This window comes from Mustela lutreola, chromosome 4 (genome assembly GCF_030435805.1).
Source record: "Mustela lutreola isolate mMusLut2 chromosome 4, mMusLut2.pri, whole genome shotgun sequence".
NCBI classification, from domain to species: domain Eukaryota; kingdom Metazoa; phylum Chordata; class Mammalia; order Carnivora; family Mustelidae; genus Mustela; species Mustela lutreola.
In genome coordinates, this window is record NC_081293.1 from 121,240,969 (window position 1) to 121,264,975 (window position 24,007).

At 35.1% G+C, this 24,007-nt stretch overlaps 1 protein-coding gene across 6 annotated transcripts in view; it reads right to left on the bottom strand.

Annotated features, from left to right (window-relative positions):
* CACNA2D1 (calcium voltage-gated channel auxiliary subunit alpha2delta 1) overlaps positions 1-24,007 on the bottom strand; it is a 504,453-nt gene that overhangs the window by 27,719 nt on the left and 452,727 nt on the right. For 3 of the 6 annotated variants that reach the window (XM_059170972.1, XM_059170971.1, XM_059170969.1), the window contains 12 exons: positions 22,361-22,422; positions 18,372-18,448; positions 17,094-17,114; positions 16,385-16,445; positions 9,877-9,974; positions 6,747-6,834; positions 5,622-5,684; positions 4,881-4,984; positions 3,915-4,001; positions 2,508-2,575; positions 2,071-2,109; positions 547-618 (listed from right to left, as the gene is read on the bottom strand). In XM_059170972.1, the coding sequence (XP_059026955.1) occupies positions 547-618; positions 2,071-2,109; positions 2,508-2,575; positions 3,915-4,001; positions 4,881-4,984; positions 5,622-5,684; positions 6,747-6,834; positions 9,877-9,974; positions 16,385-16,445; positions 17,094-17,114; positions 18,372-18,448; positions 22,361-22,422 (840 nt within the window). The remainder of the gene's footprint in view (positions 1-546; positions 619-2,070; positions 2,110-2,507; positions 2,576-3,914; positions 4,002-4,880; positions 4,985-5,621; positions 5,685-6,746; positions 6,835-9,876; positions 9,975-16,384; positions 16,446-17,093; positions 17,115-18,371; positions 18,449-22,360; positions 22,423-24,007) is intronic. The other 3 variants (XM_059170974.1, XM_059170973.1, XM_059170970.1) reach the window with 1 other exon arrangement.

Genomic DNA, 24,007 nt, shown 5'->3' on the forward strand with positions numbered 1-24,007 from the left:
TCCTGCTCGTCCTTGTGCTATCATGGTGTCGCTCAAGTAAGTAAATACAATCTTTAAAATAAACAAGAAAATGCTCGTTGTTGAGAGATCTTTTCTTTTTAAAGAGAAGCTGGAAAGGTAGATTCAGAAACAATGTAAGTTGGCAACTAATTCTAATTTGCTTAAAATACTGTGGGAGCCAATTAGCTTATATGCTGCCAACATGCAAATTTGGGAACAGAAACTTCATCAGTTTAAAGCAGCCATATATTAAATTAGATATTAATATTTAATGTGAACAAGGACAAAAAGTTCCTCTCATGTTAAAATTCTCAACTACATGTTGTAATGTTAACTGTTAGTACTAGAAAGGAAATTCTACTAATATTAGGAAACTGTATTTATAATGTATTTATTAATGGTTTATATTTATTCAGCATTTTAAAATTTATTTTATGGCAGTATTATAACAACTCTTTAACTCCTGTAATGGTTTAAAGGACTTTTGTAATGTTGATCAGGGAAATACACTTTGGAAAGTACACTTTGTCCCAGTCAGGTACCTACCTGGTTCGTATAATCATCATGATTTGCCATCAAAAGAAATCCACCATCGTCTAGAATCACACAATCCATTACCTAATGAAATTTTTAAAACAACAACCCACATTTTGAGAATACATATCATTATTCCATTGGAGGTAGATATGACTATAACAACAAAAATAGGAAAAAGCTTCAACTTAAACATATATAACCAAGATATTTTGATGAAATAAATTAAGGACATGCACAGATTCGTATCAAACTCTCAGAGCTTCATATTCCCAACACCCACCCAGTTAAAACTGTCAACTCAATATGAATAAATCCTAAGAACAAATCAGAAATAAGCTTTAGCCATTCCAAATAGCACTCCTGTTGCCATTTGGTCATCTAAATGATCCAGGAAATTAGATAAACCAAAATATTTAAGAATGTATAAACATATGCTTAATACTTTGAAAAGACATATCTTTAAAAATGCATTGTAGTCACCATGCTTCAGACTTAAAAAACAAAAACAAAAAAGGCAGCATGAGGATACTTAGATTTAAAATCAGAAAGCAAAACAAAAAATGCTCATCACAGAAATCAGTTCCCACCCAGTTTATATCATGTTTAAATGCATGAATCAGTTTAATAATTTCTATTTTATGAAATAACAAAAACATTGTTCTCAGAGTTGAGGACATATGCACTCCATTTTCCTAATGTGGAAGCAGCTTCCTAAAAACCTTGGCTCTGAAAATAGTCTTCACAGTCTATAAAGTCTAGGTAAAATGGAGAAACTATAAAATGATTGGTTGATAATTTTGCATGACTAGAAATGATAAGATCATATAAACCACTGGAAATATACACATATAAGAAGACTGGAAGAAAATAGTGGAATTCATCCCTTTTATTCTTGGAATAATTAATATAGTCATTCTTAGAGAACGTTTAACTTTTGAGAAAAGCTGACGAAGAAACAGAAGTAACAGAATGTAAAATCCAATGTAAAATCCAATCCATGTAAGTGGAATTTGATTAAAAAACCACAATTCCAAAGTTTGGCTCAAAAAGTTTTCTCATCACTGTAACTATAGTGTAACCAAATATAGGTAAATTATGAAAGAAAGGGGAAGATTGCCCTAAGAACCAGTAAAGGACAGTTGGGTTAGAAACTGCCCATTTAGGGGTACCGGGGTGGCTCAGCACCTCATCTCAGGGTCATGAGATTAAACACAACTGAGACTGTAGAGGAGAGAGTCCATACAGAAACAGGCTTTTTAAAAAACCTAACATGTGATTATTTTTAAAAATGAGGTTAGGAACACTGCATCAAAAACTAATGATGTATTTTATGGTGATCAACATAACACAATAAAAATTTAAAAAAACACTAGGAATTACAAGCGTGTAACAAGGATGTAAGATTAGTTCAAGATTCCATAAAGAAATATTTTAATGTTTATTTAAAAATTCCTGCAATTTTAGCAACTTTAGCATTAAAGTCTAGCAATGTTAACACAAAAAATTACAGTTAAAAATTATAAGTTTTCTTACATCACTGTTCCTTTTGCAGTCACAAACTGGACCAGCACACTGAAGACAAAATATATAATTAGACAAAAATATAATTATTGTCACACATTTTTACTTAAAAAAAGATTAAATAATATACTATTACCAGGTGAAAAATCTTAGAATAATTTATCAAGTCTAAAAGAATAAATGACAGCCTAGCCTATCATAAAAAGTAACTTTATAGATATAAAACTATCAAATAGCTATCGAGCATTTCAAATTATAACATTGAAATATTTTTCTTATTAACTAATTTAAACCAAAAAAAAAATCTTCCCCAAAATAGTAATTTATAATTCTGCTTCAATTTAGGAGCATTGAAAATTTATTTTGTCAATTTTTAAGATTTTACTTTTAGTTTCTTATTTGCATTTGACATGGAATATAGCATAAACATTAAAAAAAAAAAATCTTACCGGATCCCTGATTGATGTTTTGGTGAAATTCTCTATCCAAGAATTTACGTCAATTTTAATTCCAACAACTGAAAAATGATGTGAAAAGAAATTGACACATATATTTAAAAAATATGGCTGTGATTCTTAGTATCTATTTTTCCTCTCACATTTGAGTATTTCCTGAGCAGGCAAATTTAAGTTTCTTGAGATTAAATTAATTGCAGCTATACCCTGAAAAGTTGATTCAATTTAAAAAGTGGCAATTTTAGGAGCCATATAGTATTTGCTGTATGAAAATTTAGCATTAAATTTGGGTTGAATCTAGTGTTTATTACAAAGATCTATTTCTTGGAATTTTCATCAAGAAGTAATGTTAACAGCTTCTAAACTATTAAATAATTTTATGTATATATACAACATAGTTTATTCATTGGCTACAACCTGGCCAATTAACTACTATACAGAGTAAGCTAAAAAAAAAAAAAAAGTGGGTAGTGTCAGGAATAGCCTTTCCATAGGAGATCACTCAAGGAGATTGTGTTAAGAGGCTTCCCTAGCCCTATCAACGCATGCACCAGGTGCTGGATATATGTATGTCCAGGACAGAGAGGAAGTGCAAGGGTGAGAGGCCAAGGGACTGGGAGAATGAGTGAGTAAATGAGCCCCGGAAGGGGTAAGTTAGTGATGGAGTTGGTGATTGAAACAGTGAGGGGTAAAACTTCCCTCAGGAGCAGGAAGGCTATCGACCATCCCAATCTGGCCTAAAGTATGCTTTCTTAAACATTCCGATGCTGTATCTATCATACAATGAAAAGAAAATCTTCTCCTTTATTGCATCCACTATTCCAGTCTACTTCCAGTTCCCACTGATGCTCAGTTTTATGAGGTTTCTGTTTTCTTGATTTATCAAGAAAAGTCATTTTTCTATATTACTGTAATTTTATTTAAAAAAAAAAAGATTCTTACCTAATCCATTTTATCAGTCACATAGTATAGATATGCCAGAACTTATTCATCTTTTCCCCCAAAGATGAATACTTATTCTTCCTGTTTAACTTATTACAGATGCTCACATCCTTGGCTGAATACCCTTTTGTGTCCTTGAAAGTACCTTGTAGGACAGACTTATGGAGTGGAGGTGCTGGATCAGTCTGGCATTTAGAACTTTGATTTGACTCCATGAGTTTGTGTCAGCATTGCATAAACACATGCACCGAAAATCCCTCCCCTCTGTACGGTATCAACTTTGTTCTTCCCCAGTCTCAGAGGTAACTAATTGTATTTTATGTTTTTACAAATTTGGGTGTCTTTATGTTGCTTCAGGCTTTCTGATGACCTTCCTGGTTAAGTACTGCAAACTTTTAATACAAATACTAGGTCACATTTCATCTTGGTCATGTGTCTGTATACACTACACACTCTTACCTGCAGGTTTAAGAAGCTTTCCTTGGATATATATTTCGACAGCTTTGCTTACCATAATGCCTGATTCATAAGCACCAGGTCCGCTTTCTAAAAAAGAAAAGCAACACTAAAAAAGGAAAACAGTCCTGTTGAGATACATCAAATAGTGAATTTCTCTTAATAGGTGAATAGTGTTTTGCTTAAGTATTGTAGAGTAGAGAGGTAACAAGGAGGTGTGTGGTCAGTCCTCTCTTCCCTCTTCTTTCTCTACATACCACTCCCTCAGGGGAGTGTCCATGAGTTATCTTGGAATGAACTGACTTGGGGATGGGAATTATAGTTCTACAACGTAATGGGTGCTTGCCAAATCTCTGCTTCATGACATTTGCCAAAATCTTGAGGAGGCCACTGAAGTGTAGTGGAAAGAGTGCTCTTAGAACACAAAATGGCCTTTGCATTTTAGAAGACCAAAGTTCCTCGACAAAACTCCAAAACCTCTGAACTTCTGTTTCCTCATTTGTGAACATGAGGATGAATAACACCTCCCCTCAGAGAGGCTCGGGGATTAAATTAGGAAGGTTTTGGGGCAGAACCCAGGAAAATATTTTAGCATGTGGGCTACTGATAAATTTCATAAATAATATATTGAACTAAAACTGACGGATTCATTATATTTTTGAAAGTCATTAAACCCTCATCAACTATTTGCAGTTTGTGAAACAAAGGATTATCTACGCATATTGCTATGTACTATGCATGCCTGGAGACATGCCATCTCTTCATTACTGGCCGTTTCCTGTGTAGGCATTTTACCTCCTCAACTAAGTGGATGCTTTTGTCTTTCCAATGTCATGCATAGAGTATATACTGAATAAGGACAGTTCTGAGCAATTAACTTAAAATATATGGTGGGGCAAGCAGGTGGGAACAATAATTTGTTTTAATAAGAAAGGAAACTGAGAATGCTGAATTCCAAGTAGTACTTACTGTTAAAGTAGGGAGCAGTGAAAACATAGTTATCATTATCGAGACTCCTTTTATAAAAGCTGTCCTCATATGTTTCTGGGTTTTCTTGCCAGTTTTCTCCAGCTCTAAGGAGAAAATGGCTCATCATTTTTATTCTTTAATCTGCCCGATAACCTACTTTGCCATGAACATCATGAAATTTTACAGATATGCCTACATCTCAGGTATGTCTAAGAAAGTCAGTGGTAACGGATGGTATAAATGATACTCGTTAATAAGCAATACATCACCATAGAACGATACTTAGAGTCAGAAAAAGCTCTTAGTTTTGCTCTGCAGGTAATTATGTACCAGTCAGCTAATAGGTCAAGTTAACAGTAATAAGCCTCCCAGCTCACTTTACAGACTGTTCTCAAGATAAGAGATAAGATCCACAGAACAGTGAAAACAATAAAGTGCTGTGGAAGCATTGTCCGTAGAAGATGGCCATTATGTTCATTTAGGTTAGCTTGTGTCTACAGAGGAAAAAAAAAAACTCTTTTGAATTTTGGAATAAATACCCAAAATACCCAAATTCTCACTGAATAATCATATAGCATTTTAAAAGAAATATGCATTTAAAAATATTGTTCATAGGTTAAGTGACTCCATTTTAATCTAAGAATCAGTTTCTCTACACAATGGCTTCTTACACAGCAATGTACATAGCCTAGAGTAGTCTCTTGTAATACACCGATTTCTACAGATATTATGTGAACTTACTCTTTGGGATAAACTCTGGTAATCCCGCCATCAGTCACAACAAACCGCGCTTTCACTCCCTTGCTAAAACAGAAGACAGAAGAAGGAAATTTTTTATTCCACTTAACTCTCCGTAAGATAATAATTTGGGTGTTGATGTAATAATAAATGAGTAATAATAACTAATAAATAAATGAAATAAAATGAATTCCTAAAATAAAGGAAGACAAAGTAAATGTATCAATATATGTAAACTATGTTTTTAGAGTGAAACTATCTGGGAAATGGAGGATTCTCAAGGAACACACCGCTTAGTAAGGAAGAATACAGCTGCATTTTGAATTAGCAGAGATGACAGCAGAAACAGGAAGCTCTTACACGTAGAGCCAAGGGTAAATGTTAAGGGAAAGCCTATGAAGAGTGTGATAATATTTGGTGTCATGAAAACATAAGGCATAAGGTAAGAAGCAACAGGAAGTAAAGATTCAAGGACCAGCTTCTTAAGACTGGTCAGTTCATCAATGATCTTGACACCTATGCCAGAAAGCTTCAACTTTATCCTGCAACCGGAACTGCATTTTAAGAGTAGGACAGGCTGGGGTGATTTCTGTGGGGAGTGGAGTTGGAAGCCCTACAGGCAGAAAGAACAGTTGCTATCATTTCTTAGAAATGCAAAATTAGGAACTTGGGTGTGAAGGAGACAGTGCTACATTGTTAGGAATATTTAGCATTTGGTGACTGACTGGAAATGGAGTAGAGACCGTACATGAGAACCTTAATCGGATTCTTAATTCATTGACTGGGTATATGGTAGTGTTATTAAGAGGTCTATCGAGCGTTCACTGGGACCCCTGTTCTATCACAAACACTGAAACCCTAACACGCCTATTTAACTTGGTTTGTCACACTGCAGCATAGAAGCCGAGAAAACTAAGCAAGGGCAATGTGTTTGTCCTGACACACACCCACAGCTGCAAATGTAAGTTGTCAACAAATGGAAGATGTTTTTCTCAGGAAATTGTTATTAATGATAGATGATAAAGCCTAAATTTATGAGACCTATTTTCCAAAAATTTCTTGGGGAAAAACTGAACTGAGATGCTATACACACACACACCTCTATATTTAATAAGAACAAATACTCACATGTTTTTCTGCTTACTCCAGTAATTCTGGACAAGTTCATTTGTAAAGCCTGCATCCAGCAAGACTCTATTGATCAAATCTGTGTTACCTAACACAGAAAGAGGATAGCCTCAATTACATCCACATAGTTTCTTCATTAGGATACTAATGAAACAAATACATCCTCTATTTGTAAAAGCAACTTAAGAGTGGATAATATTTCCGTGAATTACAAAATATACCCAATACTAACTTTCTGAATTTTTTAAAATATTAACTTTCTGCATCTTACCTCCCTATTTTTCAGGCTATGGCCAGGATTAATAGAAGAGCCAATTCTAAATGAAAATTACTTTGTAAACTTTAAGAAACATTGAGGAAATAGCCTTCCTCTTTTTTTTTTTTAAGTTAGTACGGGGATTCCAAATAATCATAATTTAAGGGACAATTTTATATATAAATATAAAACTATATAATATGTATAGTTTTGTTTGTATGTTTTGGCCAAGGAACGAAATAACTTAACACAGAATCTGCAGATAGTGGTGAAAGACCACAGGCTTCAGGTTGTCATTTCTGGAATACCCAAAGGACATCTTAGCCCAAGTTCACAGTTAATGGAGGGACAGATGGCCATGACCAAGGGTTAATTAACAAACATTCTTGAACAAAAACTTCACCTGTTCATTTCTCTTGGATCCTCTGTTTTAAGCCCACAAAACTCTGAATAGCTCCAAGTATCCTCTGAAACTTCCCATTTTTTGATAAAATTTCATTTTATTCAGGTAAGGAATAGGGGGTCTTAAGATCTTATTACTACAAGAGGTGGAGAGTAGACTGGAAAACATCTTTGTTGATACTTTTTAATGTATCTTTCACCCAATTTTAAAGGATCAGCTGAATCCATATTTTAGACCTCATTTTAGGAACTATTTTTATCATAGCAGAAAATGAATTACTTTGAAAAACAGTCCATTTGAAAAGTGAAAGATATAATTGCTGCAAATCCTTTTAGGTCAAAGAAATGAGACCATTATTCTAATTTATAATCTAAATCAGCATTGCAAGTTATTTCATATTGCATTCATATTTTAATTACACTGTAATTTTAAAATATGTCTTGAAATATATCTGCTGCATACATCAAGAGATTATCAGTATTGAGCTCTACCATCTTACACACACATAATCTCATTTTTATATTCCAAAATAATGGCGGATATGAAGAAGACAACAGCTTTATAGCAGAAACATTTACGTAGGAGAATAAATTAAACAGTGAGAATTGTAATTTTTCTGATGGATTAAGTACTTTGATAAAAGCAAAATTAAAATAGCCTGAACCCCTAACAAAGAAACTATTTAGATTTTAATCACTGATACTTTTAGTTTTATGCACTTTTTAATAACTTGAGCTGAAGCATGATTGAGTAAACTACAATATAAAACACTATCAGAGGAAAATAAAAATTTTACAACTACATTTTTAAAGATTTTATTATTAGGGCATGTACAACCTGGAGGGTGGGGCAGAGGGAGAGGAGAAGTCTAATCCCCACTGAGCCAGGATCCCACCACGACTCTCTACTTAGGGCTCTGGGGTTTGCTCTACCCATGACCAGTTTTCAGAGTAGCTCATTCTAATTCTGGTAGCTAATGTGAGTAGTACTAGGAATTTCCTTCATTTTATGAGATAAATTTAAATTTGAGAGATGGCTTCAGTTCACTTTTTGTAACCGAGGATGTGCTTTCTTTAACTCTTCCTGAGGGAAATGATTTCAAAAAAAAGAAAAACACAGGGGCACCTGTGTGGCTCAGGAGGTTAAAGCATCTAAATGCGCTTCAGGTCATGATTCCGGGGTCCTGAGACGGAGCCCCATCTGAAGAATGAGCCAGGAGCCTGCTTCTGCCTCTACTTCTGCCTCTTCCCCCTGCTCGTGTTCTCTCTCAAATAAATACATAAAATCTTAAAAAACATAAAAAATAAAAAAATAAAAAAAGCACAGGAGGAGAACAAGTGATGGTGCAGGGAGGAGGAGGAAAGGACATAAAAGTCAGTTACTGTTACTTTTTATTTTTTTTTCCCAAGTTATATTTATTAAGGAAATTTTTGCCATGCAGTTGGTTTTCCTCTCATTTACCTAGCTCCACTGCATCTTTTCATGGTAGCATTTTTATAGGACACTTTTAGTAAGAAAACAGTTAAGATTTTTAAGTGTTTTAAAAGCCAAGAATCCATTAATTTCTATTAAGTTTTACAGTATGACTGATGTAAATTTCTCTGAAAGACAAATGTACTGGTTAAAGAATAATTATTAAAATTCCTTTTTACTCCAAATTGTTCCAACTTCATAAAATAGAAGCATCTGTAAATTGATCAGAAGACACTAAGTGATATATTTTAATTTATGCCTTGTTTTTTATTCTCATCTTAAAACTGTTTATATAAATTGGAGGATAGAGATCATCAATAAAAACATGTATGTTTTCTTCTGTATAGCAAGTACAATGCAATGAAAAGCCTTCAAAACATAGAACACTGTATCTGAAACTAATGATGTACTTTAAGTTGGCTAATTGAATTTAAAATAAATAAATGAGAAGAGGCTACAGAGTGTGTGTGTATGTGTGTGTGTGTGTGTGTGTATCATCAAAATTAAGTTCCTTAAATGTGAAAAGAGCCAAGATAAAGGATACCCTATTTACATTTAAACATTTGTAGGAATATATCACCTGGCTTTGAAAATGTCATTTTCCTTCATAATGAAATAAAAATTCTTTCGTATATAAAAAGTCAAATTGTTACATTTTACCATTAAAGATTTAAACATAAGTTGGGGCGCCTGGGTGGCTCAGTGGGTTAAAGCCTCTGCCTTTGGCTCAGGTCATGATCCCAGGGTCCTGGGATCAAGCCCCGCATTGGGCTCTCTGCTCAGCAGGGAGCCTGCTTCCTCTCTCTCTCTTTCTCTGCCTGCCTCTCTGCCTACTTGTGATCTTGTCTGTCAAATAAATAAATAAAATCTTTAAAAAAAAAATTTAAACATAAGTCAAGATACCAGCATGCTAACACACAAATCTGAAGCAAGAGTTGACCACACTGGATACAGTAATAATGACACCAAATAATTACTACAAACCTATCTATACTTACAGGATGGGTTGTTTGGAGTCTTTCTATCAATAAACTCATTGAAATTTAAAAGAAATTCAGTGTTGTTATCTGATATTTTAAGATCATTGCAGTAATCTCTGAAAAAAAAAATTTAAGACATTAGCTATGAACACCACAACTTTTTTTTTTTTTTAAAGTACACAGCCACCAGAGGAAGTAAAAACACTTTTACTACCTCTGTGACTTTGCAAGCTGTTTAATTTCATATTTCCATTTCCTCCTCTGTATAATGGAACAAAACTTGGACAATAAGAGGTGAGTAGTGTGGATAATATATATTAAGCACCTGCCCTCTGGCAACAGGTGCTCAACAAATGTTACCTTTTGTTGTTCTAAATGCACTATTTTCAATGTATGTTGTATATTTGTAGTTTCCATATAGAAATTAACAGAGAAAATGGAAAATACTCACTAAATATCCAGAATAAACCCATTCCATATTAACATTTTTATGAGAAATTACTGTGTGTGTGTGTGTGTGTGTGTTTTAATAACCTATCGGGGAAAAAAAAAAAGTGGCACTGATTTACCTATTTGCAAATCTCTAATTCCGGACTTAATTGAATGCAGAAGCATACTTTCTTCTAGCAACAGCAAGATTCTATTTGGGCACATGAAAAAAAGGTGTTCTCCTAAAGATATGCAGTTGGAAAAGACAGAACTATTTTATATGCTTCCCAAGTATTGTATCTCTTCTTCTTCTTCTTTTTTTTTAATAATATACCAAAACTTGATTACTAGTAATTTCTTGGTAGTTAGTTGTAATATGGAATTTGAAGCAATGAACTTTTTGTACTGTTGCCATTAAAATTCAGTGCACTACGTTACATTTTAAATCAACCCGATTTTGCAGCATCATGAATTGGTCATTGGAAAATTTGCAGATCTGCCAAATGACGACACATTTCCCTATAAAACTGAAAAATCACCTTCATTATTATCACTAGTCTCACCAGATGACTACGGGGATGCAGTAAATACAAATTGCCCCCAAATTCTTACTTTTGTGTGAAGGTACAGATTTTATCATGAGCAACAAACACTGTTATTTTCTTCAAAGCAGAAGCCTTACTTGGTTATTGAGAAAATGTTCATCGAATACCTAAGTCATTCTGTCAAGTAAAATTCTATTTCCTGAAAAAAGTGCAAGGAGCCCCTATTTTAGCTCTGAATTCAGTCACACAAGTGCTCTCCTTTGAGATAGCCAAGTTACTCTGGTATGCAGCAGGACTCCCACTTCCTTCCCACTGAAGAGTAAAAGACATGTACTCAAGGGTAAAGTTTCAATAAAACGAATAATTTTTACTGATTCCATCAAGGCTATTTTAGAGTGAGACTGGCTTTTCTCCCAGCAAGGAAGATTACAATGGCTACCAGGACCCTTTAGTGTCACTGCCTGGGTTCCTGCTAAGATGTCCACTCCCCACGGCCTTTCTCCTGTCCCGGCAAATGTCGATGTGAAGAAAAGACAAACATCACCACTGTTTTAGGACCTGGTCGGTTCTGAGAGGGCCTCTGGAACCCACAGGGTTTTGAGACCCCCTACTTTGAGAACTGCTATCCTAAGTGTTTTGGAAATTGAAAACAAATAGAAAACAACATAAATGTAAGGTTGTCATTATACTAACTAGGTTAATGCAACATACGGGATAATCAAATATTGAGGACTTGAAGTGCAATTGTGTAGTGAACATTTTCAGAGGCAAGACCATCACCTAAACAGAAAGCCTCAGAGAGTAGAAAGAGAACGTCAGAACTTCTTCAAAAACAAACTTAAAACACACACACACACACACACACACACACGAAACACAAAACCACAAAACTTCTCAGTTCGTAGAAGTTTTTGTTTTGAGACAGGGTGGAGAAAGTTTGCATGACTGACAGCTAAAATGGACTTCCCCCCACCATCAACTTTAATTACAGGCTATCACATACTATTCCGTTCCCATTCTAACCCATCTTTGAAATGTCTTTTTCATTTCTGAAAAATAGCCAAATTATTCCATTTCTTAGTCACTTAGACCTTTCATCCCTCTGCATAACTTTTAACAGTAAAAACAATGCTCTATGCATTTATATTTTACTCAGAGGCACTGGATGTTTTTCTGAGATCAATTAGCCTTTGATAATCAATATACATACTTAGATCTTGAAATAGCAAGGAAGTTTCCTAATCTGTGAAATGGGATAATACTAACTTACTACAGAGTTCTCTGGAGCAGTAAAAATAATCATTCCTGTAAAAGGTTCAACAGATATTGATTGAGGTGAACGTCACTGTCCACAAGCTGTAACATTTCCCTTCTCTAGTATTTACTTCTTCTCTAAACACATAGGTAAATTCTACTTTTCCAGTCATACCACAGAAATGGTTCATATGTTAATCCTCGCTGAACTCAACAGTCATTGCTTATAAATTGGGAACTGGAATTCAGAACTACATTTATCCTCTCTCTGAGCACTGGGACTTCTGCCATATTTTCCACACTGTCTAACAGTATAGCTCAGAAAGCCAGCCTGCCCAGTCTGCTATTCAGTAACTGGGAGAGATGGGTGAAGAATTGCCTAGAGAAAAACAGATCGGAGATGGAAGGAGAATCTTATCAATATATCACATCTAATTTCAACACTTCTTACACCATGTAATGAACCAATATGTTAATATTCTGTGGGATCTTGTTCTGCCTCTAATATTCTTTCTAGCTAAAACTGGTTTTAGCCGTTTTAAGATGCTCAGTTATATTGGAAAAGGTGTTAAGATTGCAAGTATTTTAATAATCAGTTTTAAAATATTCTTTACATCTTTATAGATTCTACAAACACCGTATATATTTAGTCAGCACCACTGTGTGCCAGGCAATGAGTGGGATGGATGCTGGGTATTGAATGGTGAGTCAATCAGATTGAGTTGTTGCTTTACTGGGGAAAGTAAATGACGTAAAATGGACCGGTGCTCTAGTAAGGGAAATACAGTATTCAATGAAGCAGTCAGCAAGCATGTCTAACCCAGTGAAAATGGTAAGGGAATTCCTAGAGCGAGGAGCTTTGAAATTGGGGTTTGGGAAGGGCTGGGTGGGCTGTGCCTGAGTGCAGGCCAAAACCAGAAAATTAGTGGATCCAGAGTTAAGGGGGCGGGGGGAAGCACACATAGGAACCAAGAGAAGTTTAATGTGTTTGGAATTTAGAGCAGAGGTTGGCAAACTTTTTGTTCAAGGGCCAGATAATAAATGATTCAGACTCAATGGGCTATAAGGTCTATGCCACAACTCATCAACTATGCCTTTGAGGTGAAAGCTGCCACAGACAATAGAGCACCAAACCAGTATGGCTGTGTTCTAACAAAACTTTGTATAAAACAGGAGGCTACAGGTTATAATTTGCTGGCCCCAGATTTAGAGTGTAAGGACCACACTGTAAACGGGGACCCAGTAGCAGAGCAGCTGAAAGCTACGATATAAGGTACAGAGTGTCACAAGACACTGTTGAGCTATTGGTTCACATTTAACAGATGAGAAACATAATTTTATTCACATTCTAGAAACTCTCTCCAGCTACAGAAATGAGACCAGACTGGGAAGTAAAGAGGGCTTTGGGGAGGTAGGGACGTCAAGTAGGAGGCAGCTGTGGTAGCTTCGGTCTGAGAAAGCACTGATCTGGATGAGAAGAAAGGCAGCAGAGTTTTGCAGACACACTTGATATTCATATGATAAATTCTGTTTGGCAAGACTTGGTGATGGAGTAAAATATATAAAGGAAAGGGAGCAAAGACAAATGCTTAGGAGACGCTGAGCTGAATCACACCAAAGAGATATTCCTGTTAGTTTTCCATAAACATGAATGTCTCCCACTGAAATATGTATGTAGACATAAAGTCTGGAAATATATTGCTTGATCCTATATTATAATGTAATCTCAATAAATGGCATGCCTCCTTTGTCTCTAGACATTATGGCCATTTTGTGGATTTTGAAGGCATTGCCTCAAACTATCGACATCAAATAGAAGGGTGGTGTGTGTAGACACAGAAAAACAAGAGGGCCTACGCTAGCACCCTCATGAAAGAGACTGACTCTGCAGCCCAGGGAGGGAGGAAGAACCCCCAAATAGGGTGTCACAAGCAAGAGGAGGCAAAGAATCCCCCAGGATTCAATAGTATCAGACAGTGACGGAAATTCAAGCAGGAGAAGCTGCTAAAGGACAAAGTCACTCATGAAGCCAAAAATACGCTTTGTTAGCAGAGTTTTGTCAAAAAGTATTCCCTCCCAAAATGGTCTGAGTTACTCTTCAATTTTGTGAGCTGTCTTTGGGTTCTTACAGTAATTTCTTTAAGAACTATAAAATGTGAGAAATTATTGATATACTATTCTAAATCTTTTCTCTTCAATAGTTTAGCCTAGATTGATTGATAGAATTATATTAATTTGATATTATTATATGTGTTTGCTACAGAGTGCAAATTAAGAACCAAGGAACAAAGGGAAACAAAGCTGGAGGCATCATAGTTCTGAACTCCAAGTTACATTACAAGGCAGTAGTAATCAAAACAGTCTGGTACTGGCACAGACAGACACAGAGATCAACTGAACAGAACAGAAAACCCAGAAATGAATCCATGACTATATGGCCCATTAATCTTTGACAGAGCAGGAAGTAAGATCCAATGGGAAAAAGCCTCTTCAACAAATGGTGCTGGAAAACTGGTCAACAATATGCAAAAGAAAGAAACTGGACCACGTGCTTATACTAGACCCAACAATAAATTCAAAACAGATGAAAGACCTAAATGGGACACTTGAAACCATGTCTCCTGAGGGAAACAAAAGCAAAAATAAACCATCTGGACTTCATCAAAATAAAAAGCTTAGTTTTTATCTAAGGAAAGAAGCCCTCACCAAAACTAATACGCAACCTATGGAACAGGAGATGTTTGCAAATGCCCTACCTGGTAAAGGGATGGGATCAAAAATATACAAAGAACTTCTAAAATGCAGCACCCCAAGACAAATAATCCAATTTAAAAATGGGCATAAGACATGAGTGACATTTTTCCAAAGAAGACACACAGATGGCCAACAGACACATGGGAAGATGCTCAAAATCACTTATCAGAGAAATGCAAATCCAAACTACAATGATGTATCACTTCACACCAGTGTGAATGCTACAATCAACAACACAAACAGCAGGTGTTGGCAAGGATGTGGAGAAAGCAGAACCCTCTTGCATTGCTGGTGAGAATGCAAACTGCTGCAGCCCCTCTGGACAACTATATAGGGGGTTCCTGAAAAACTTAAAAATAGAGCTAGCTTACAAAATACCTCACTACTAGGTATTTATCCAAAGAATAAAACAATACTAATTCAAAGAGATACGCCCCCTGATGTTTATACAGCATGATCTACAATAGCCAAATTATGAGACCAACGCAAGCACCATCCACTGACTGATGAATGGCTAAAGAAGCTGTGGTATGTACACACGATAGAATATTACTCAACCATAATGAAGAATGAAATCTTGCCATTTGCAACAACATGGGTGGAGCTAGACAGAAGCATTATGCTAAGCAAAATAAGCCTAATACTGTATAATTTTACTCAGATGCGGCATTTAAGCAACAAAGGAGAAAGAAAAGAATGAGAGAGGCAAACCAAGAAACAGAGTCTCAACGATCGAGAAGAAAATTATGGTTACCAGAGGGGAGGTGGATGCGGGGATGGGTGAAATAGTCGATGGGGATTAAGGAGGGCACTTGTGATGAGCACCAGGTATTATATGGAAGTGCTAATGACTATATTGTATACCTGAACCTAATATTAAACAGTATGTTAACTAACATCAAATAAAAACCTATAAAAAATAAAAGAACGAAGAAAAAAACTAAAAGAACGCTTGAGTTATTGAGTATCAAATCATTACATGAAAATAGAGGTAGGGAGAAAGATGTATATTAGGGTTAGAGAAGGGGGATTATAAGAGAAAAAAGAATATTAAAAAGTATGTGAGAAAGTGTCACTATATTAAAATGCTTTTGCAGAGCATTATTAGAACACTCAAAATAAATAAAGCAATTATGATGTTCAGATATTCTAACCTTATGTCTATACACACATATATATCTGTAGATATCTCAGTATATCCCCCAAGTGTATGTGTGTATTATACACACATACATACAGAGTATTTTGTGTCTGTGTACTCACAAAGGCACATACCCAGTTCTTCACTATTGATGGATACCACTGTTACTTCCAATAAGAGCAAAGTCTACCTCTGTCTTATTCACTGATATGTCCCTGGAGTCGGAACATTGCTTAGCCTAGGATGTTGCTTACTGAGTCAATGAATGAATAGAATATAGTTTCAGTTTTAAAGTTATTGCTCCCTTTGATTCCATAATTCGGCACGGGATTAACTCAGAACTGTGACTGAAGGCTTACTTATCCATACAAGTTATAAAAAAATGAAACAAAACAAAACCAACCTTGGTGCTATGAATGTGTAGCCAGATTCTTCAAAATTATCCGGCTTCAGTGTTTCAGAATCTGCAAAGATAATGTTACAGGATTAGATAAGCCATCCAGAGTACACATCTTGAGTTTCTACGACGATATGAAGGCATTAGAACGATAACCTATTAAGAAAAAACTAAAAAGAGTACTTTATCCTAAAAGGTCCTTGATACTGCATAATCTAATTATAAAATCCATTTTAACTTCATAATAAAAATTAGACCAGTTATATAAGAAAAATACTGTCTTAGAAGTTTTCCATTTACTAAACATACCATAACCATGGTATCTTTTATGTCAATGTTACATCAGAGTTATTTCATTTAAAATCTCAACATAAAATTTTTATCAATATTACGGTAAAGAAAATGATTTTAATAAACTCATCAATGCCTTTAGTTAATTAGTAACATTCTTCATATTAGGTATGAATTAGTAGGTGGAAGGATTAAAAACACGCAAGTATTTAAGCCTCAAAAAAAAACCTAAATGTGAAATACATTGCATATGAAAACACAAGCATATTCTTTCCACCATTTCTGCTGCTAAGGTTTGAGTGATCATGGAGGAAAATCTAGCAGATGAGAAGCACAGAGGATAATATCCAATAGGAATGGAAATATCAGTGGAAATGTCAAGTGTACTAAACAGAAAGAAATTGAGCAACAAGAAAATACTTGCCCTTCATTTTGCCCTTTTTGGCTGTGAAAATCCATCAGAAAGAGAAAGCAGGGAAACAAAAAAAAAAGAGGGTAAAGCAAAGGGGGTCACAAACAATATTTTATTCAATGACTTTCTTGAATAAAAATATTGTGCATAGATCAAAGGTATATTTATGTACAGCTGAAGTCTGGAAAAAAAAGACATCTCTTTGAAGACTGGAAGGTATGTCCTGTCAGTTACTACTAGAGCTCCCTCTCTGTACTGTGGCGATTTCAAGGGTCTATTTTGCAAAGTGTTTAATGCAGGTGCAATGGTGACGATGTTAGCCTATATTCAGAAGCATTCACCAACCCTCAAAGACCAACAAGTCATCCCCTCATTTATCAAGTGAAGAACTAGCTCATGCAAAGTTGCTGGTTGTTAAAAAGACCATCATATCTATCAAGTCCAAGTGTAAATATAAGATCCTAAATTTAGCACAATGGGAACAAGGATTGCAGAGAGAAAAAAGAACCAACAGGAGAATAAAAGAAATTACAATTTACTTAAAGTCAGATATAAAAGGTATATACACACATTTTTTTTTCTTTACTTTATCATAACAAAAAATTTAGGTTGTGAGTAATAGCTGATATACAAAGGATATGATGGTCATTTTACTTTACTAAGTCTAGTCACCAAAAACAAAGATTACTAATGACTTAAAATATGCACTAATGTTAGTAATTACTCCACATTCTAAATGATGCTTTTAAAAAATAATCCATTTGAGTTACTGAAGACATTATTCATTTGGATTATGAGAAGGAAGTTAATTGCCAAACCAAAGCCGAAGACCAATGTAATTTAACTTATTCAAACAAAATAGAAGATGTGGAGCACAATATTATTCTAGCCAAATGCAAAAAAAAAAAAAAGAAAAAATTAGAAAAAGAAAAGTTAAAGCCTTATTAGCACAGTGCCATGAGTAGAGACCATGTGAAACATTTTGCACCAGCTAGCAGACCCTTAAAATGACAGCAACAGAGAACACAGCACTGCAATGATTCTATGAGCACAAAGCGAGGCAGGGTAGGGTGGTGGGGATGCCGGTGAGACCAGGTACCTGCTCATATTCTATCCACGTAGAATATTTCTTGTTCCTTGCATGTTTGGAATGGGTTAGAATCATTGCTGTAGATTTGGTAGTGACACCTACTAAAATGTATAGGCCTTGGGCATTCTAAAATCTAGACAAATTTATACATCTGATACTAAGAGGTAAATAGACTCTGGGGTCACTTTCACAGTACTTACATCTGGCCTGAGTTATTGTCTCTTCTATTTTGGCTTTTATATAGTAAAAACTGTAGGTTGGTAATACCAAGGCCAAACTGCAATAGAAACAAGAGAAGCATAAACACAAACAAACAACTTAAAAAAAAAAAAAAAGACACATCCAGTTAATGGAAAATCCAAAGATCTTCCTCATGGGAAAGAAGAGACATATTACTATGACAAGAAAATGCACTCAGAGAATAGAGTACTTTATTCAGTCTTGCAATCCAGAGTCCTCCAGTTCTCTACGTTGTAGGGAATCAGAAGAGACACAAGGAAAATAAGCTACTAAATGTGCCCGCAAATTAGCTGAGAAAGAAATGTCATGTGTACTGTATTTCCAGGAACATGTACAGAAACACTTGGAGTGTTGGAAAAGATGGAGAATATACGGTTACATTTAAAGAAAATAAATACTATACTAATTGGATACCCCTCTTTCATGAATTATAAACCATGTTCAAGTGCTCTCTGGCAAATGTACACTATTTAAAAATTACAAATGTTAAGTATTACCATTTCTACGACACGATGCATAAAATCATCTGAAAAATACCCCTTTGAGGGTTAAAGACCTCCCACTTTAAGACTATAGTCTTGAAGCAAATTCCCTAGTGTCTGCTGGTAAGAAAATTCAGATCCCCTTACAGCACTAAGAAAGACTGCCTGCTCACCCTATTGGTTCTTAGAGCATATAAGACCTTGGAATATTTGATTATTACGCAGTTTGAAATAACACAACCGCTTGCGTGTAATTCTTCTACCCTTGAGAGGGCTAATGTATTTGTGTAGGACATAACTACTATTCCATATCTCCATTTACACTTGCAAATGACTCACTATGCTTTAATACTGAAGGAGAATTAGAAACCAATGGTACAAAAAATGAGGGAAGAAGATTCCCAGGGAACTAAGTATTTTCAAAAAGCAACTCTTGATTAACATGACCAAACAAGACACTCGGCACTCATTTTTAATATTTACTCTCAAGTTTCATAATGCACAAGCAAAGGTGTGTGTTTCTAGGCTTCTGAGTATTTCTGCCTGTTTGCAGATCTTTTAAATCATTCAAGTTTCATGTTTTCCAGGCCCCAAACTGTAATCTTACTATCTACTTTTTTTTAAATTGGAAAACACAGAACAGGGAAAAAAAAATAGAATTTCCGGTTTTCCTTCTTACAACCATATATGATAGAAATTCACTCTACAAAGAGGGGGAAAAAAAGGTTTATTTCCTACGATTTAATTATTCAGTCAAGATAACAAAATGAGTGGATGCTTGTTACCTCCAATTCCCACATCTTTCTCCTTCATTAAGTAATTCATAGACTGTCCTTATGGGAAAAGGTCAGAGAAATAAAATGTTATGTAGATTTAATGAAAATCTCTCCATTCTTTTTATAGGTAACTTCCTTTAAGTGGAGGCAGAGATTAAAATTAAAATAAGCAGTGCAATTAGTCTGAAAGCAAGATGACCTTTCATGATTCACTTGCCATTTATAAAATGTAGAGTAGAATTACTGAGCATTTGAAGATTGTCTCCTACAAATTCCTCTCAAGGGAAATTAGGACATTTTTACTGCTCCATCAGCATTTATCGCTAAGAGAAACTTCTAATTAAAACCGATAACGTTATATCATGTGGCTGCCCCAGCGTCACTCTCTAAGCTTGGGTTACATCTCACGTACCATAAAAACAGTGTTGGAACTCATGAGGAACACAACAGAAGTTTTAAAACTGACATATCAAATATACATTTTATTGGCCTGCACGTCTCAGGCTGTTATTAAAAGCTATACTTCATTTTATAGAAAAATACAGTCACAGTTAATTTCCTTGCATCTCTAGGCAATGGTTCTTTCTTCAACATCTAGCAGGTAAGATCTTTACCAACATTCTGCATCAATGATGCTGTCGTAGGGCAGTGTTTGCTGTCTCTGCCCATATAAAACCAGTGGACCCAAGGCTGTTTTATTTTCTCCTAAGGACTAAAGCCTAATAAAGCCAGCAGCCATCAGGTGAATGTGAGAGCCCATGCAATGTTTTTGTGACTCACATACACATGGTTACTTTAGTTAAATGGACTATAACATCCTATTTAACTCAATCATGTTTCTAGAAAATTAAATTCTCCGTGAAAAAAAGAGCAGTCTATAAAAATAATTAATTACTATAATTCAACTGTGATAACTGAATTACATCAAGGCTTATAAAGACAAAAATCACTAAATGAAATTTGGAACTTTGTTCATTAAGTCAAAACATGCCATTTCCTTTTCTTCTCCAACAGAGATGTTCTAATTTGCTCTACACTGTTACTTGTGCATTTATTTATACACCGATTCAGGGAAGTACTTTTAATGAAAACAGACCAAATCTGGACCCAAGTGGTACATCTGGGTAGGGAATGTGTGAGGAAAACATGCCAAAGTGGAAAAGTCGGGACCGTTCAGAGAGCAGCGACTGTGTGGGATGGACAGGGAGAGACCCAACATGCACATGGGCTGGGAGAGAAATGTGAGATGAGAAAATCAGACTTGGAAGTCCCAGTTTAACCTGGAGGAAAATGGGAACAAAATGAAGGTTTATGAACAAGGAATGACATACTCAGAATTGGGGTATTAATCTGGCCACAATCAGTCCCATCACTGTGTGTGAGGGAAAGAGGTTGAATGTAGGGGATATTTGTGAAACTTTTACGAACACATTTAAAGCAAGGTATAATGACAATTTTAAAAAATTATGACTGCCATTACTGTTGACTCATTGTCAAGGTTAAAGGGATCCAGTTTCTTCTACTTTAGAATTTGTTCATCTAAGAAAAAAGGCAGGGAACACTTTCCCACACAGTAAAGAGGAGATAAACTGAGAGTCCAAGTACTAAAAAACTCATCAATGTCCATGTTGTTTCAGTGTGGGCCACGGACCTGGCCCATCTGCAAACTCTCTATTACGAGCTCAGAACGAGTTAAATAGAGAAATCTGAGACCCAGCATTTACAAAAATTTTCAATAATTTGGCAGAATAATTCTAGATCTGGGAAATCTAATAATAAAAATTTTAAGCTTGCATTTTGAAATCTTTTTTAAAGGTGATTTAGGAAATAAATTTTGTTTTAAGAAAGTGTGGGTATGTCAAAAACAGCATGAGAAATAGTGATCTACATGAATGAGTGATTAACAGCAAGCCAGAAAGTGAAATCCTACAGGAATGCAAAGAAAATGACTTAGATTTAGAGATGGGGATTTCAGAGAAGAGGAAGAGCTAATGAGTACCAAGAAGGAAATATTCCTATCAACCTCAGTGTTATGAGCATGAGGGATAGGACCACAGGGGAAGCTATGACCTCAGAGAAGAGTTAGACCAAGAAAGCAAAGGAAATGCTCAATGAGTGAAGCAGAGAGAAATTTCAAGGAACTATAGGGTATTAGTCTGTCCAGCTTTCCAAGGCCCTGTCCACGGGAGTGCTCAGGATATCATGGACTTGCCACGCATGGAGGAAAATTGTGTTGATTGAGCATTTTATATCAGATCATGTTATGATGTGACAAGTTTTAAGTTAATATGCTACCTAAATGTAAGCAGTGAAAACTAACTGACAATTTAAATGAAGAAATCAGTGGAAGCAGTAACTACAAACTAAGTATTAGGGGGTTTTGTCGACATTAATTATTGCTAACATATATATGCAAAATGATCAAATGGATTTATATCACGCAAGTTTTCATTTCTAAATTTTATAATCCTAGCTTTTTTCCATCTTTTCCATTTTGAAAATCAGAGCTATAATTTTAATACATTTTTACACTGGAAAGAATAACTTTTCTGTTTTAATTATAATGAAAACAGTTTCTAAAAATGCAAGGTCTTAATATTTATCTATTGCAAAAATTGCTAATAGAAATAGGTGAAAGACACCCAACAGAAAACTCTTCTATACAGTGCATATGTAAATCTAATTAGTTACCTGTAATCTGTTCCATTCACAGGAGTCCATGTGTATGTCCTGTTTCCTTTGTCAATGTACCTCTACAAAAAAAGTTTGATATGGTTGTTACCACATTATAAAACCTATGTGAACTTATATGAAAAGCAGAACACTAAAATTTATTTATAAATTCTGTGGTCATTCAATAGCCTCCCTCACAAATGATCTATTCTATATTTATTAATTGTTATGGGTGTGTGTGTGTATGTGTGTGTGTGTGTGCGCGTGTGTGTGTCTGCATGTGAGTAAAGCAAAATTTTAGGACAAAAATAAATACCTGCACATGACTTTTAAAGATTCTCAAGTGCAAAATCTTAGTAATTCATGTTGAATTATTTACCTCAAACCTTTGAAAACATTTTCTAAAAAACAAATTTTAATAATAAAATAGGACCAGGATCTATTAGATAAGCCTCAGATATATTCACACTAGAGTGTGTTTGTGAGAAACTGGTAATCTCAGGAAGTTATTGCACTGTTTCTAGATCCAAACATATGGTTAGCATATTACTGTTCTTATTAAGCCATTTTTATAGCATTTATCAAAGAAAATTAATTACTTTGTATCAGTGAGGGTCAGAAAAACAACCAAATCTACCAGGGAAAGGAAGTACAGAGCTCAACACCTTGATGGATACAAAATTCTTCATACGTCGCTACCGAATACTAGTAAAGAAATTATCATTCATTCTTTCATTAGGTATAGTGATGGCATATATGCATTTTCACATTTTTCTAGTTCTCTCCAGCTTTATCATCCTCATAGAACAATAATCTTCACTGATATGTTACTTCATTTTAGCCAATACACTAAGCACTTTACAATCACTGTCTAATTTAATCAACCTCTGGACAAAATACTATTCTGTTCTACAATTTATGGATGAAATAAAAATATATAAATCTTCTAAAAAATCTAAATTGACAGGATGAAGGAAATGTATGATGCCAAATTCATTTTATAGCAATCATACATGCTGCTTTATTCATCAAATATTCCTCTGGTTTACGTGTGTGGAGGATGGAGGGAGGGAGAACAGGAACTGATGAGGTTTTTGGACTAGTGCGATCCTTAAAAAAGAAAAGAAATAATGTTCATGTGTTTCATACCACTCATAAAAAAAATGTCAAGGGGTGCCTGGGTGGCTCAGTGGGTTAAAGCCTCTGCCTTCAGCTCAGGTCATGATCCCAGGGTCTTGGGATGGAGCCCCTGCTTCCTCCTCTCTCTCTCTCTCTGCCTGCCTCTCTGCCTACTTGTGATCTCTGTCTGCCAAATAAATAAAAAATAAAATCTTTAAAAAAAAATGTCAAATTAGTGATGTTCCGCAAGTTAAAAAACAGTATATCAGATTAAAAAAGTAAACATACAAGATATATTTTCTTTCAATATTATTAATAAGAAAAGTCTGCAAGTGATTAGATGGTTAATAAGAAAAGTCTACCTATTGGTTAGAGGAATTTATGGTAAACTAAAGGAGGAAAACATCAGTGTGACTTAATAGAAACAAAATTAATTTAAAGTTGAGGAAAGAATATGCAGGGTAAAGAGTTCTTGGCAGAACAACACGGAAAAGTCGGCAGAACTGCTTAATGGTTTACATCTTTCCTCAAAGAGTGGATGGGTAA